The following is a 13,968-nucleotide window of genomic DNA, read 5'->3' as shown; positions in this document are numbered from 1 at the left end:
ATTCTCATTACCAGAAAATCTACCACTTTTTTCTCCCTCATTTTTGCCTTCTCTCCTGTTCTCGTATCCTTTCCCAGTCGTTTCTCTCCTTTCCAATCGTTTCTCTCCTTTCCAATCGTTTCTCTCCTTTCCAATCGTTTTCCAAAAGCACTTCCTTTCTCGCATGTCTTTTTACGAGTGCTTTTCCTCTTCCAAAACAAACGCACAAAAACTTCCTATTGCAAAACAAACAAACAAACAAACACAACTACACTTCCTTCTACGAGCCCTCCCCCCCCCCCCCTCCAGACCCACGAAACAAACACATTTTCCTCCTCATTCTCATTACCAGAAAATCTCACCCTTTTCCCCCCCCTCATTTTTGCCTTCTCTCCTGTTCTCGTATCCTTTCCAATCGTTTCTCTCCTTTCCCCAATCGTTTCTCGCTTCTAATCGTTTCTCTCCTTTCCAATCGTTTCTCTCCTTTCCCAATCGTTTCTCTCCTTTCCCAATCGTTTCTCTCCTTTCCCAATCGTTTCTCTCCTTTCCAATCGTTTCTCTCCTTTCCAATCGTTTCTCTCCTTTCCAATCGTTTCTCTCCTTTCCAATCGTTTCTCTCCTTTCCAATCGTTTCTCTCCTTTCCAATCGTTTCTCTCCTTTCCAATCGTTTCTCTCCTTTCCAATCGTTTCTCTCCTTTCCAATCGTTTCTCTCCTTTCCAATCGTTTCTCTCCTTTCCAATCGTTTCTCTCCTTTCCAATCGTTTCTCTCCTTTCCAATCGTTTCTCTCCTTTCCAATCGTTTTCCAAAAGCACTTACTCTCTCGCAGCTCTTTCCTACGAATCCTTTTCCTCTTCCAAAACAAACGTACACAAACTTCCTAATGTAAAACAAACAAACAAACACAACTACATTTCCTTCTACGAGCTATTCCCCCCCCCCCCTCCAGACCCACACAACAAACACATTTCCTCCTTATTCCCATTACCAGAAAATCTCACTTTTTTGTTCCTCACTTTTGCCTTTTTCTCTTGTTCTCGTATTCTTTCCCAATCGTTTCTCTCCTTTCCCAATCGTTTTCCAAAAGCACTTACTCTCTCGCAGCTCTTTTCTACGAGTGCTTTTCCTCTTCCAAAACAAACGCACAAAAACTTCCTATTGCAAAACAAACAAACAAACACAACTACATTTCCTTCTACGAGCCCTCCCCCCCCCTCCCAGACCCACACAACAAACACATTTCCTCCTTATTCTCATTACCAGAAAATCTACCACTTTTTTTTACCCTCATTTTTGCCTTCTCTCCTTTTCTCGTATCCTTTCCCAATCGTTACTCTCCTTTCCAATCGTTTTCCAAAAGCACTCACTCTCTCGCAGCTCTTTTCTACGAGTGATTTTCCTCTTCCAAAACAACACAAGAACTTCCTACTGCAAAACAAACAAACACAACTACATTTCCTTCTACGAGCTATTCCCCCCCCCCTCCTCCCAGACCCACGAAACAAACACATTTTCCTCCTTATTCTCATTACCAGAAAATCTCACACTTTTTTTCCCCTCATTTTTGCCTTCTCTCCTGATCGCGTATCCTTTCCCAATCGTTTCTCTCCTTTCCAATCGTTTCTCTCCTTTCCAATCGTTTTCCAAAAGCACTTACTTTCTCTCTCGCAGCTCTTTTCTACAAGTCCTTTTCCTCTTCCTAACGCAAATAACAAACGCACAAAAACACCTCTTCTTCTACGAGTCCTTCCCCCTCCCAGACCCACAACACTAAAAGGCGCTGTCACACTATAGCACTTTTTCCGTCATTTTTTTTAAATATAAAGATTTCTGAAACTTTGTCCATTTTTGAGCGAATTATCGATTTTCCAATCAGACGACAATGATCGTTTCCGTCTGAAAACCTCTCCGTCAACTTTTTTTCAGCCAAGCATAGTCAAATCAAGAGTTATATTAGAGAATGTTTGTATTTATGTTAAAAAGAATTGTCAAGAAATTGACGTAAAAAAAAGCGCAAGTGTGACAGTGACTTGACACCTCTCCTTCTCTCCTTCTCCTTCTCCTTCTCCTTCTCCTTCTCCTTCTCCTTCTCCTTCTTCTTCTTCTTCTTCTTCTTCTTCTTCTTCTTCTTCTTCTTCTTCTTCTTCTTCTCCTTCTCCTTCTCCTTCTCCTTCTCCTTCTCCTTCTCCTTCTCCTTCTCCTTCTCCTTCTCCTTCTCCTTCTCCTTCTCCTTCTCCTTCTCCTTCTCCTTCTCCTTCTCCTTCTCCTTTTTCCTTTTCCTTTTCCTTTTCCTTTTCCTTTTCCTTTTCCTTTTCCTTTTCCTTTTCCTTTTCCTTCTCCTTCTTCTTCTCCTTCTTCTTCTCCTTCTTCCCTCCCAGACCCACGAAACAACCACATTTCCTCCTCCCTTCCCTCTTCGCCAGCTGTCCTCCAACACGCGCCCGTTTCATAACAAGCATAGTACTGAAGAACTGGTTCCTGTATCCTTGAAAATTATCATGGTCACTCCCCGTCTTTGAACGAGCCAGCCGGCCCCTCCCTCCCCCCTCCCTCCCTCCCTCCCTCCCTCCCTCCCTCCCTCCCTCCTCTCTCCCGGCTGGGTCAGCTTCTGAGTCTCTCTCTCTCTCTCTCTCTCGCTCTCTCTGTGCTCTTTACTCTATTCTCTCTCTGTGATTTTGTCTCTATTTCCTGTCTGTCTGTCTCTCTCTCCCACTCCCTCTAACCCCTCTCTCTCCCTCCCTCCCTCTCACCCTCTCCCTCCCACCCTCCTTCCCCCCACCCTCTCCTCCTCCTCCCTCCCTCCCTCCTCCCTCTCTCCCTCCCTTCCCTCACCCTCTCCCTTCTCCTGCTCCACTCCACTCCTCCCTCACCCTCTCCCTCCCTCCCTCCCTTTCCTTCTGCCCTCCCCCCTATTTACTACCCCCCCCTCCCATCTCCTTCGACGTGGAAATCAACAAAATACAGAGGTGACGCGCCTGTCAGAACCCCCCCCCCCTCCCCGCGCGCGCCTCTCTGGTCATTAAAATTAGAACCGAGCATTTCCTCTCGTGATTGTGCAAGATAAACATTTTTTTTTCCTTTTCACCGAGAAAGAAATATAGATTATTTTTGAAAATTGACCCTCCATCTTCAGAGAGAGGGGGGGAGGGAGGGAGGGAGGAAGGAGGAGAAGAAGAAGAAGAAGAAGAAGAGAAGAAGAAGAGAGAGAGAGAAAGAAAGAAGAAAAGAAAGAAAGAAAAGAAAGAAAGAAAGAAGAAAGAAAGAAGAAAGAGGAAATTATTCAGGATTATGATGTGTTCTTCATTACGAGAGAGGAGGGAGGAGGAAGGAAAGAGAGAGAGAGAGAGAGAGAGAGAGAGAGAGAGAGAGAGAGAGAGAGAGAGAGAGAGAGAGAGAGAGAGAGAGAGAGACAGAGAGAGAGAGACAGAGAGTGAGGAAAGAGAAAGAGGAAGAAGGAAGAAGGAAGAAGGAAAGAAGGGAGGAAGGAGAGTGAGAGGAGGAAGGAAGGAAGGAAGAAAGAAAGAAAGAAGAAAGAAAGAAAGAAAGAGAGAAGAGAGGGAGAGGGAGAAAAAGAACAAGAAAGAGAAAGAGAAAGAGAAAGAGAGAGAGGAGATATTTCAGGATTATGACCTGTTCTAAATTACGTCCCTCTGTCATCCGGTCACCGTGCAGACCAACTGGAATCCGAGTGAGATTCGAGTGACACACAGCTGGGCGTCCTGAGTGGCCAATCCCTCCCCTCCCCCGTCCCTCTCTGCCTCCCTTCTTCCACTTTCTTTCGGCCTTTACGCCTATCCCTACCTTCCTCTCCCCTTCTCTTTATTCTATCTTTTCCCTTTCCCTCTCTTCCTCTATGCATTTTTCGTCTTCTTTCCTTTCCATTTCCATCTCTCCTTCCTCTTTCCCTTCCTCTCTCATGTTTCCTTCCACTCCTCTTTTCTTCCTCTCTTCCTTTACCCCCTTCCTCCCTACCCCCCCTCTCTCCCCTCTTTTTCTTCCCTCCCTCCCTCCCTCCCTCTCCCTTTCCTCTATTCTTCTCTTTCTATCTCTTTCTTTCCCTCTCCCTCCCTCCCTCCCACCCTTTTTCTCTCCATTCCTCTGCCTCCCCCTCCATTTCTCACTCTTTCTGTCTTCCCTCCTTCCCTTTCTCAACCCCTCTCCCTCCCTCTCCCCTTTCTTCTCTCCCTCCCTCCCCCTCTCTCACCCTCTCCCTTTCTCACTATCCTCTCTCTCCTTTTCCTATCTCTCTCTCTCTCTCTCTCTCTTTCTCTCTCTCTTTCTTTCTTTTTCTCTCTTCTCTCTCTTATTCTTTTTCTCTCCCTTTCTCATTCTCTCTTTCTCTCCTCCCTCCCTCCCTCCCACCCTCTCTTTCTCTCCCTCTCCCTTTCACTCTCTCTTTCCCACCCCCTCTCTCTCTTTCACTCCCTCTCCCTCCCTCCCTCTCCCTCCCCTCCCTCCCTTTCCCTCCCTCCCTTCCCCCTCCACCCTCCTCCCTCTCCCACTCTCCCCCTCCCTCTCCTTCCCTCTCCCTCTCTCCCCTCCTTCCCTCTCCCCTCCCCTCTCCCTCCCTCCCTCTCCCTCTCTTTTTTCCTTTCTATCTCTCTCCCTCTCCCTCCCTCCCTCCCTCCCTCTCTCAAACTCCCTCCCTCCCTCTCTCCCTCTCCCTCCCTCCCTCCCTCCCCTCCCTCTCCCTCCCTCCCTCTCTCCCACCTGCCTACCCTTTTTCTCCGAACGGCACCGCTGCTTCTCCCCCGGGGTCCTTCTCCCCAGAAATTAACTCGGGTTCCCACACCTGCCTCGCACCCCACTCGTGATGAATCGATATCTTTAAAAGTGTTAAAAGAAGGAAACGGATGTGATCGTAATAAAATACACACACGCACGGAAGCGCACACACGCACACACACACGCATATACACACGTACACGCACACAGATACAGACACACACACACACACACACATACACGCACACAGACACACACACATACACGCATACAGACACAGACACACACACAGACACAGACACACACATACACGCACACAGACACACACACGCACGCAAGCGGACGCACGCTTAAACACACACACACACACACACACACACACATACACGCACACAGACAGACACACACACGCACGCAAGCATAAACACACACACACACACACACAATGCTCGAGAACGGCGTTTAAAGTTCTGTGGAAACATGTACACACTAATACCACTTCTCCAAGTCGCTTCCAACTCGAATAAAATCATACATAATCTTTTCCATACAGAAAAAAAAACCTAGCTTGTCACCTCTACCAGTCAACACATCAATTCTTATCTAATATAATCATTTCATCTTCTTTTCACCTTCGAAATGATGGTACAAAACCCCCCAGTCCCATCCATCCATCCATCCATTCACTTGAACCAATGGAAAATTCCGTCCGTTTAGGGTCTCGTTCTCGTTTTCTTTCCTTCAAAACACACTCTCAAGTTGAAGGAGAGAGAGAAAAAAAAAGTAGTCTGATCTCTGCTTATCCGAAATCAAAACACTCCTTACCTTTACCGACTGAAATATATAAGAACACGTATCTCAAAAAAATACATTAAATGGTTAATAGTTTTCTCGATATATCTGTCTTTTGTGAACTATTTCTCTTCTTTCGATATAAAAAAAATGAAAAAAATAGATTTCGACATCACTACACACCCGTCTTCTTCATACAGTGCTGTCACCATAAGCACACAGCGCATTTATCTATCACCGAAATGCGCCGCCGTCACCGTAAACCACACCATTCTCGTATTTTAGCTCGTTCACCATAAGCAATTATCCGTATTCACAATCACTATAAACCACGTAAAAAAATATATATATATAAATGACTTTCTCTTCACAAAGGCCAAACGGTCACCGCAAGCACAACGAAGGCACCACCAGCTTCTGAACCGCAGCGTTTGCCGCCACCACGAACCGCTAATCACCTTCCCGCCGTCGCCAGTGTCGTCACCAATGGCACCATACACCACTCGCTGCACATCTCTCCCGACCGTCTCTCTCGGAACACGTTTGCCAAGACACTGGCTCTCTCTCTCGCTCACCCGGGAGAACGCGAACGCACATACATACATACATACACACACACACACACACGCACGCACAGACACACTCGCACACCGGCCACTTCCCCTCCTCCTCCTCCTCCTCCCCTTCTCTCTCCTTCCCTCTCTGCTTTTCCTCTTCCCTGCTTCTCTCCTCATTTTTTCTTCTTATTCTTCCTCCATCTCTCCTCTTTTTTTTCTTCTTATTCTTACTCCATCTCTCCCCCTCCTCTTCCTACTCCTTCCCTTTCCTCTCCCTCCTTTCTTTTCCTATTGTTCTTACACCTCCTCTTCTTCTTTCCCCACTCCCCGCTCCTCTTCTCTTCTTCCTCCTTCTCTTCTTCTTCCCTCATTTCCCCCTCCCCTGCCTCCCTGTTTTTCCTCTCCATCTCTTCCTCCCTCCCTTCTCCTTCATTTCCTTCTCCTCCTCCTCTTCCTTCCATTCTCTCTCCCCTATTCCTCCCCCTCCATTCCCAATAGATATGTTGAGAAGAAAGAAAATAAGGAGGAGGAGGAGATGAAGAAGAAAAAGAAGAAAGAAGAAGGAGAAATTGAAGGATGAGTAAGAGAAAAAAAGAAAGAAAGAGAAAGAGAAGGAGACAAAGAATGAAAAGGAGATGAAAAAGAAGAAGGGAAAATAAAAGGAAAGGGAGGAGAGGAAAGAGAAGGAAAAGAAGAAGGATAAGCAAGGGAAGGAGAAGAAGGAAAAAAAGAGGAGGAGGAGGAGGAGGAGCAGGAGGAGGAGGAGGAGGAGGAGGAGGAGGAGGAGGAGGAGGAGGAGGAGGAGGAGGAGGAGGAGGAGGCGGAGGAGGAGGAGGTGGAGGGGGAGGAGGAGGAGGAGGAGGAGAAGTAGAGGAAGGAGAAAGAGAAACAGAAAGACAAGAAGTAGGAGGAAAATGAGGAGATAAGAGCTTAAAAAAGAGGAGAAAAGGAGAAGAGGAAGAGGAAAAGGAGGAGGAGAAGAATGAGAAGACAAAGGAGAAGGAAAAGAAAAAGATAGAGAAGATAAAGTTAAGGAGGAGGAGCTGGAGGAGAAAGAGAAGACAAATAACATACGCAATAAGTCTGAGAGAAAGAAGGATTCTGTCAGAGACTACAAAATATGTTGTGAGTAAAAACAGAGGCGTATGAGAGAGCAGAGATCTTATTGTTCTTTCTCGACCGCATTATGTCTGTCTGTCTCTCACACACACATACATTCTCTCTCTTTCACTCACACAAACTCATTGTCAATTTCACACTTTCTTTCTCTCTTACTCCTACTCTCTCTCAAACCCACGCTTTCTCTTTATCTCTCTCTCTCTCTCTCTACCTGTCTCTCTCAGCAAAATCACTATACAAGTAGACGAAACCAATACTAATGATATAAAACATCCCTTTCAACAGGATAACTACATAAAAATTAACTTATCTTACTAAACCACTTAAGAAATAACCAACTTACCTTAATCTGGAAGACTCCCTCTTGTTCTGCCACAGACTCAAGAACCGCAAGCTTGTTCGTGGGATCGTAATCGCGCAGCCGACCTATGACCTTGACTTTCCTGTTACTCCAGCCTTGCACAGAGGTAACGGCCGCCAACTCAGACACTGTGAATGCCACATGGGGCAGACTACAAGCTGGCACTCTCATTCTATTATCTGCCTTGTTCTTTTTTTTCTAATGGATTTTCACATGCACAAAAAATGCTTCTTGGTCACTCAAAAAAATCCTCATCGAAAAATGTTCATTGGGTTTACTTATTCCTTCTGTGTAACAACCACTTGTGTCATTAAAGTAGGTATTTAGGAGGCATGAGGTGTATCACTTATATTATCTTATTATTTATAGTTTATCTTTATTATTCTTTAATTTTTTTCTTTATAAGGTTCATTAAAACTCTTCAATTTCTATTCATTGTATTTCGATACTATTTACAAAGTCAATTTCAAGTTTACATGTGTCTCTGCCTTATTATTCCAACCACTCACTCTTATTCAGTCTATAAAAAACTGTACACCTTGTTTTTCAAAGCAATTATATACAAAACTCTTAGTCTATTTAAAAAACACGCTCTTATTTTCTCTTCCCTCCACATCTCACCACCAGCATCTTGGTGACAGACTGCAAATGGAGGTTTCAGTCTCGTCCGGCAATCTTCTTCGCTCGTTCTTCTGCCTCCTTGTACAACTGGTTGCCCTCTTCCCACGGGCGAGGGCCACGCACATTCTCCCAGTTGGTTGTGTCAATCTGGGAGGTTTAAGCAGGTCATTAAATAAAATTTCAACAATTCTGGATTACTCAAGTCAAAAACTGCACATTTTCTGTATCAGTCAAATTTACTCATTTTATTTTGGACTAACTAAATCTACTCATATCATACTGGACAATCAAACCTACACAACATATTGTGGACCAGTAAACTCTAAATCATTCTAGACCTGAGCCACTCAACTATCTTTTCTATAACAGAGCAGCTCGCATGAACTCAATTAATCTCCCTCTCTACTATAAAATTCATGGGGCAAAACAGCTAGCTCCCTCACTCTCACTCTCTCTCTCTCTCACTTCCTAGCTGAGGGGCAGCTCAATGCAGTAGCCAGTACAAAAAAATGCACACTGATAGAGTGCACAGAGAAATATTATACACACTCTCCCTGTGAGTAGTTTCTTCCATGCACTGGGCTCAAGCTGTGTGTGAGAAGCAGTCTATGCATAACAGAAGTTAGCTATTTGACGTTCATCCCCACTGCAAGCCAGTACAAAATCTGAGGGGTGATATGCCTCCAGGAAGAACATGTAAAAAAATTCAGTGTTATATTAAATGTCATAACAACCAATAACTGTGACTACTTAGCTGGCTGTTTAAACTGGTGGAGCTACTATCACACTCTACCACTTTAAACATAAAATATGATGAAAGCTAACCATTTGGTGCCCACTGAATCCTGCCTTTAAAGCTACAAACACAGCCCACTGGTCAAGGGGAATACATACAGAATGAAGAAAAGAACAACTCATTTTTCCTTACCCTGAAAATCTCTCTTAACAATTTTCAACATAAAAAGAAAAGGACATCCTAAAAGTGCAAATCACAAAAACTCCTCGTACAGATTTGATCCTAATGTGAATTAGCCCTTAAAGTCAGGCCTATAAACACAATCAGGATTGAAGACCTAATGACCTCACACAATATAAAACTTTGAACCAGCCAGAGTTTCAAAACACATAGCTACAGAGAGAAACCGCATATCATTGCGTAACAGAAAAGTCACATGATACAAAAACATGGAAAGAGATGATTGTGTACAAATGAGATTATAAAACAAGTCCCCTATCAGAAAACTAGAACAGTGAACAAGTGATCTTAACACAACCTTGAACACTGAACATCATTTCAAAATAGCCTAGAACAAAGAAAAACACTTGACTGGGGAACAGATCATTAATTAACTCTTTAATACAACTGAGGACAAAAATACTTAATTCAACTAAATCACTGATTTCAAAACACAAATTTTTCCATATGAATGAGACCAAAAATAAAACAAAATAAACTAACAATAAAAACAATGAATGAAAAAATAACAAAACAATAAAATAAAAAAATTGTAATTAAACAAATAAATAACAATAATAATAACAACAATAACAACGATGATGATGATGATGATGATGATGATAAGTAAACAAATAAATAAATAAATAATAACAATAATAAAAAAAATCATGAAAACTTCACTGATACTAAAGAAAGAAAAAGGAAGAAAGATAAAAGAAAAGAAAAGAAAGAAAGGCAAAAAAAGGAAGGCACAGTCCCCTCCGCTCTAAAATTCACCACCCGACATTGGCAATGTATGAACCACCAGTTTCATCAGCACGAAACCTGTGTCCTGGATATGAAAATCAAAACAAGCAATGTCCACTTAAAATAAATAAATAAATAAATAAATAAATAAATAAATAAATAAATAAATAAATAACAAATAAATAAATTAATTATTCAATGAAATAAATCAACCACTACTTAAACCATCTCGCAAAAGGTATAAAAATGTAAAAACAGAAAGAAAAACTGCAAAAAGAACAAAGAAAAAGTAAGAAAAAAATGAGAGAAAAAATAATAAAATAAACTGACACAGAAAGCAACAGACAGGAAAAAAAAAAAAAAAAAAAAAAAAAAAAGTAAAATACCTAACTGACCTTTTCAATTTTTTGATACTCTGATTCCAGTGTGACTTCGTCTTGGTCTTTCATCTTGATCCCCATCTTCTCGGCATCCTCTTTCGAGACATTCTTGCGATTGCGGAAGTCGTACCTGCAGGCATAATGGACCACCATGAACTTGCCCTCTTCAGATTTCATGTCTTACCTTTACCTTAATTTTACCTTCAAACTTAATGGTAATCTCAGGTCTGAATCTAATTTAAACATATTGCTCAACATTGACTTGATGTTTGCCTGGACCTTTCTTCGAGTGTGAAATGAGAAATTCGTACTCTCAAGTCTTTTAGCATTAACATCATTTTAACCGAGAACTTTACATTATTTCTCCCCTGTAATGTAAACTTCAGTTCTATATTGCACATTCCTTTTCTGGAGCGATGCCTTGGGTATAATACCATTCATGAACTTTCTTAAGATTTTTCATCCTTTTATGTTCATCATTCTAATACTTGGGAACATTTTACTATAGCTGTTTGTCAAGGAATTATGACATCTAAAAAATAAATAAATAAATAAATAAATAAATAAATAAATAAATAAATAGATAAATACATAAATAAATAAATACATAAATAAATAAATAAATACATAAATAAATGAATAAATAAATAAATAAAGGGGGGGTGGAACAAATGTAAAAGCAGCAACGACACGCACAAAAAGAAAGAAAGAAAGAAAATATAAAATACAAACAACCAGGCCACACCCATCAACCTCAAGGGGACAAAAACGAGGATATAAAAATCAAAAGAAAAACATCAACATATACACCCCGTCCCCAACTTTTCTCCTGACCCCCAACCCTGACACTTCTTACCTGATCTGCGCGAATTCCCTGAGGCCAAAGGAGCCACCCACCACCAGCAGGAGGAAAGGGGCGCCAAATCGCAGCGAACGCCTCTGCAAGAAGCCCTTACCCATAACAGGGAATGATGCCTCTCTAGCCCCTAAGGGAGACACGGAAGAGACGTTAGCATGTTAGGTATCGAGCATAGAAGAGTACCTTATAATAAAGGAGAGAGATAAGAACAGATTAAAATACAATGATTATAATGATAACAAACATTTATATTTTGCCTGCACCAACATACACACACAAAAAATGAAAAAAAAGAAAAAATAATAATAATACAGCAAAATAATAAATAAATAAATAAGAACAAAAGAAAGAAAAGAAAACAACAAATCAAATTGAATAAAAAAATATAGGTTTAAAGTTTTTCATTTTAGACCATGATTAATACGTTCAACTGAAATATACAGGAAAAGAAAAAAAAGAAAAAGAGGAAACAGAAATTCCAAAATGCTGTAAAAGTATTAGTGGCTATACTTTCGAACCGGGACTTTTTCAGCGATTCTAAGCATTAGCTCTAGATCACTAATACAAAAATGTGTAATTCTGAGGAACTGCTCTTGATGCCTACTGTCCAGACGTAAAGTTTAGTCCAAAGGAAACAAAATATACCTAGGAAATTTGGGGATAAAACTAAAATTATAATAATACAAAACTATTTACTTAAAACTCATGCAAAGAAGCACTTGCATGAGATTTTTCCTATAGAGGAGTTATTTCAATATTCCAGCACAGCCGGTGGAGAGTCAAATGATAGCTGCCTTCAGGATAGTAGTGCACTGTCAAGCGATTGGCACAGCTTTTTTGCATAGAGCACTCCAGTAAAACCAAACAAACCACCAAAACTTATTTTTTCGAAAGACAGCTTAAACAGGGTCCTTGTTTGACAGGGAGATATAATTTCAATAAATATGAAATCAGACCCTTATAGTACAGATTGTATGGAATGGATACCTTGTTGAAATCCGAGACAATTTTCATCTATGACATTTCCATCATCGATTGATAATAAAGACGACATTTCATTTCTCTCAGAATAGAGCGTGGAAAAAAATGTGTTTTAATTCAAAAAACTTGCTGCAGATATTCTTCCAACAAATAAAAAACAAAAACAAATCTTTAATGAAACTGTATGCTACTAAAGATCATCAATGCTAATGATGTGAAAAATATATCATATAACAAAAACTATGGATTTCTTACAGCAATCACACACACACACACACTACCCTTGTGTCATACACACTCCGAGAAAAAATGTCCAAGTGTGGGGTTTACTGTTCCAGAAGAATTATACTAGCTGTCTTATCAAAATCACAAAACTTACTACAGTATTATCTCTAAGGAAAGGCCTAACACCTTAAACCTGACAGTAGTATCAACTAACATGACAGCCTCTGTGCTAAACACTCCAGAAAAAGCTAACAAGCCATGGATATTCTGGCAAAAGTGTGCTTGAACTGGTTTCTGTCTTGGCATTAAGCTAACAGGCAATTCTATATGCTATACCTTGCAAAATATTAAGTTCTGTTGGCCTTTGCTGGAACAACAAAGGCAGGTTGTCCAGCTGCAAATATGTTGTGTTTAGTAAATATTTATTGCTGTTCTTGATAATGATGACATAAGCAAAGTGCATTTGGCAAACATCCACTCATACCTTTCAAGGATCTGATCAATCATTATTAAATCTAAGCAATATACACTGAATCCCACTTCAGTCTAAAGTCAAATTCAGGTATTTCTGTGTTGAAGCTAAACTAGGTCTCATCGCCAAAGCATGTGCTCATTAATATATAATTCTCGACCTGCAACGACCACTACAATTTAGCTCACATAAACCACACGAATTCACGCATTTCATAACAACCTCTCATATACCATTCCGTCACTCGTAGGTCACCTTCCCAGCCCACTTCCAAGGAAACCAGTTAAAAAAAACAACAACAAAAGAATATAAAGAAGAAAAAAAGAGTTAATAAACACCAAAGAAAACCACACAGACCACGACAATTCCCATCCACCTGTGCAACATTTACCTGCAATAAACCCCGACGCTTGTAACCTGCCACTTATTTTCCCGTTTCGGAGACACTTTCAAAATCCCCTGTGGTCGTTTTTCAAGGTCACTCTCTGGGGCTGGGGAGGGGGACACTGGTCGTCCTCGGAATAGATTACGTGAAGACTATAAATGCCGAGGAACGACTCAAAATTCCTGGAGGAAGAAGAAGCACGAATCAGCTGGGAGGTCGTCTCGGGCCGTTATCGAACCTCACACGATCAGCTGATGAGGCGGTGGTGTCGTACGACTGGCGGAGATATTGTCGTACCCGGTCAGTTGGGTTATGATAAGAATTGTTATTATTATTATGATTACTGTTATTTTCCTTATCATTATTATTATTACTGTCATCATCATCATCAACATTATTATTATTATTATCGTTATTATTATTATTATTACTATTATTATTATTGTTGTTGTAGTTGTTGTTGTTTTTATCATCATCATCATCATAATTATCATTATTATTATTATTATTATTACTATTATTATTATTATTATTATTATTATCATTGTTGTTGTTGTTGTTGTTGTTGATGTTGTTATCATAATAATGACAATAATAATAATAATCATAATGATAACAATGATAATAATAATGATAATAATGATAATATCAATAATAATGATAGTAATTATCATCATCGTCATCATCATTATTATTATTATTATTATTATTATTTATCATCATTATTATCATCCTTATTATCATTATCATTACTATCATTATCATTATCATTATTGTTATTATTATCATCATTATTATTGTTGTTGT

The 13,968-nt window shown here is 40.6% G+C and overlaps 1 protein-coding gene across 1 annotated transcript; it reads right to left on the bottom strand.

The window, feature by feature from the left end:
- Window positions 1-7,957: 7,957 nt before the first annotated feature.
- Window positions 7,958-13,404, bottom strand: l(3)neo43 (cytochrome c oxidase assembly protein COX16 homolog l(3)neo43). Its single transcript, XM_027378836.2, has 4 exons — window positions 13,168-13,404; window positions 11,096-11,225; window positions 10,255-10,369; window positions 7,958-8,301 (listed from the first exon to the last, which is right to left on the bottom strand). Exons 2-4 carry the CDS (start codon window positions 11,197-11,199, stop codon window positions 8,191-8,193), a joined length of 330 nt encoding a protein of 109 aa, XP_027234637.1. The 5' UTR covers window positions 11,200-11,225; window positions 13,168-13,404; the 3' UTR covers window positions 7,958-8,190.
- Between the last annotated feature and the right edge of the window lie 564 nt (window positions 13,405-13,968).

This window comes from Penaeus vannamei, unplaced genomic scaffold (assembly GCF_042767895.1).
Source record: "Penaeus vannamei isolate JL-2024 unplaced genomic scaffold, ASM4276789v1 unanchor819, whole genome shotgun sequence".
Taxonomy (NCBI): Eukaryota; Metazoa; Arthropoda; class Malacostraca; order Decapoda; family Penaeidae; genus Penaeus; species Penaeus vannamei.
This window is presented reverse-complemented; position numbering and strand designations above follow the sequence as displayed.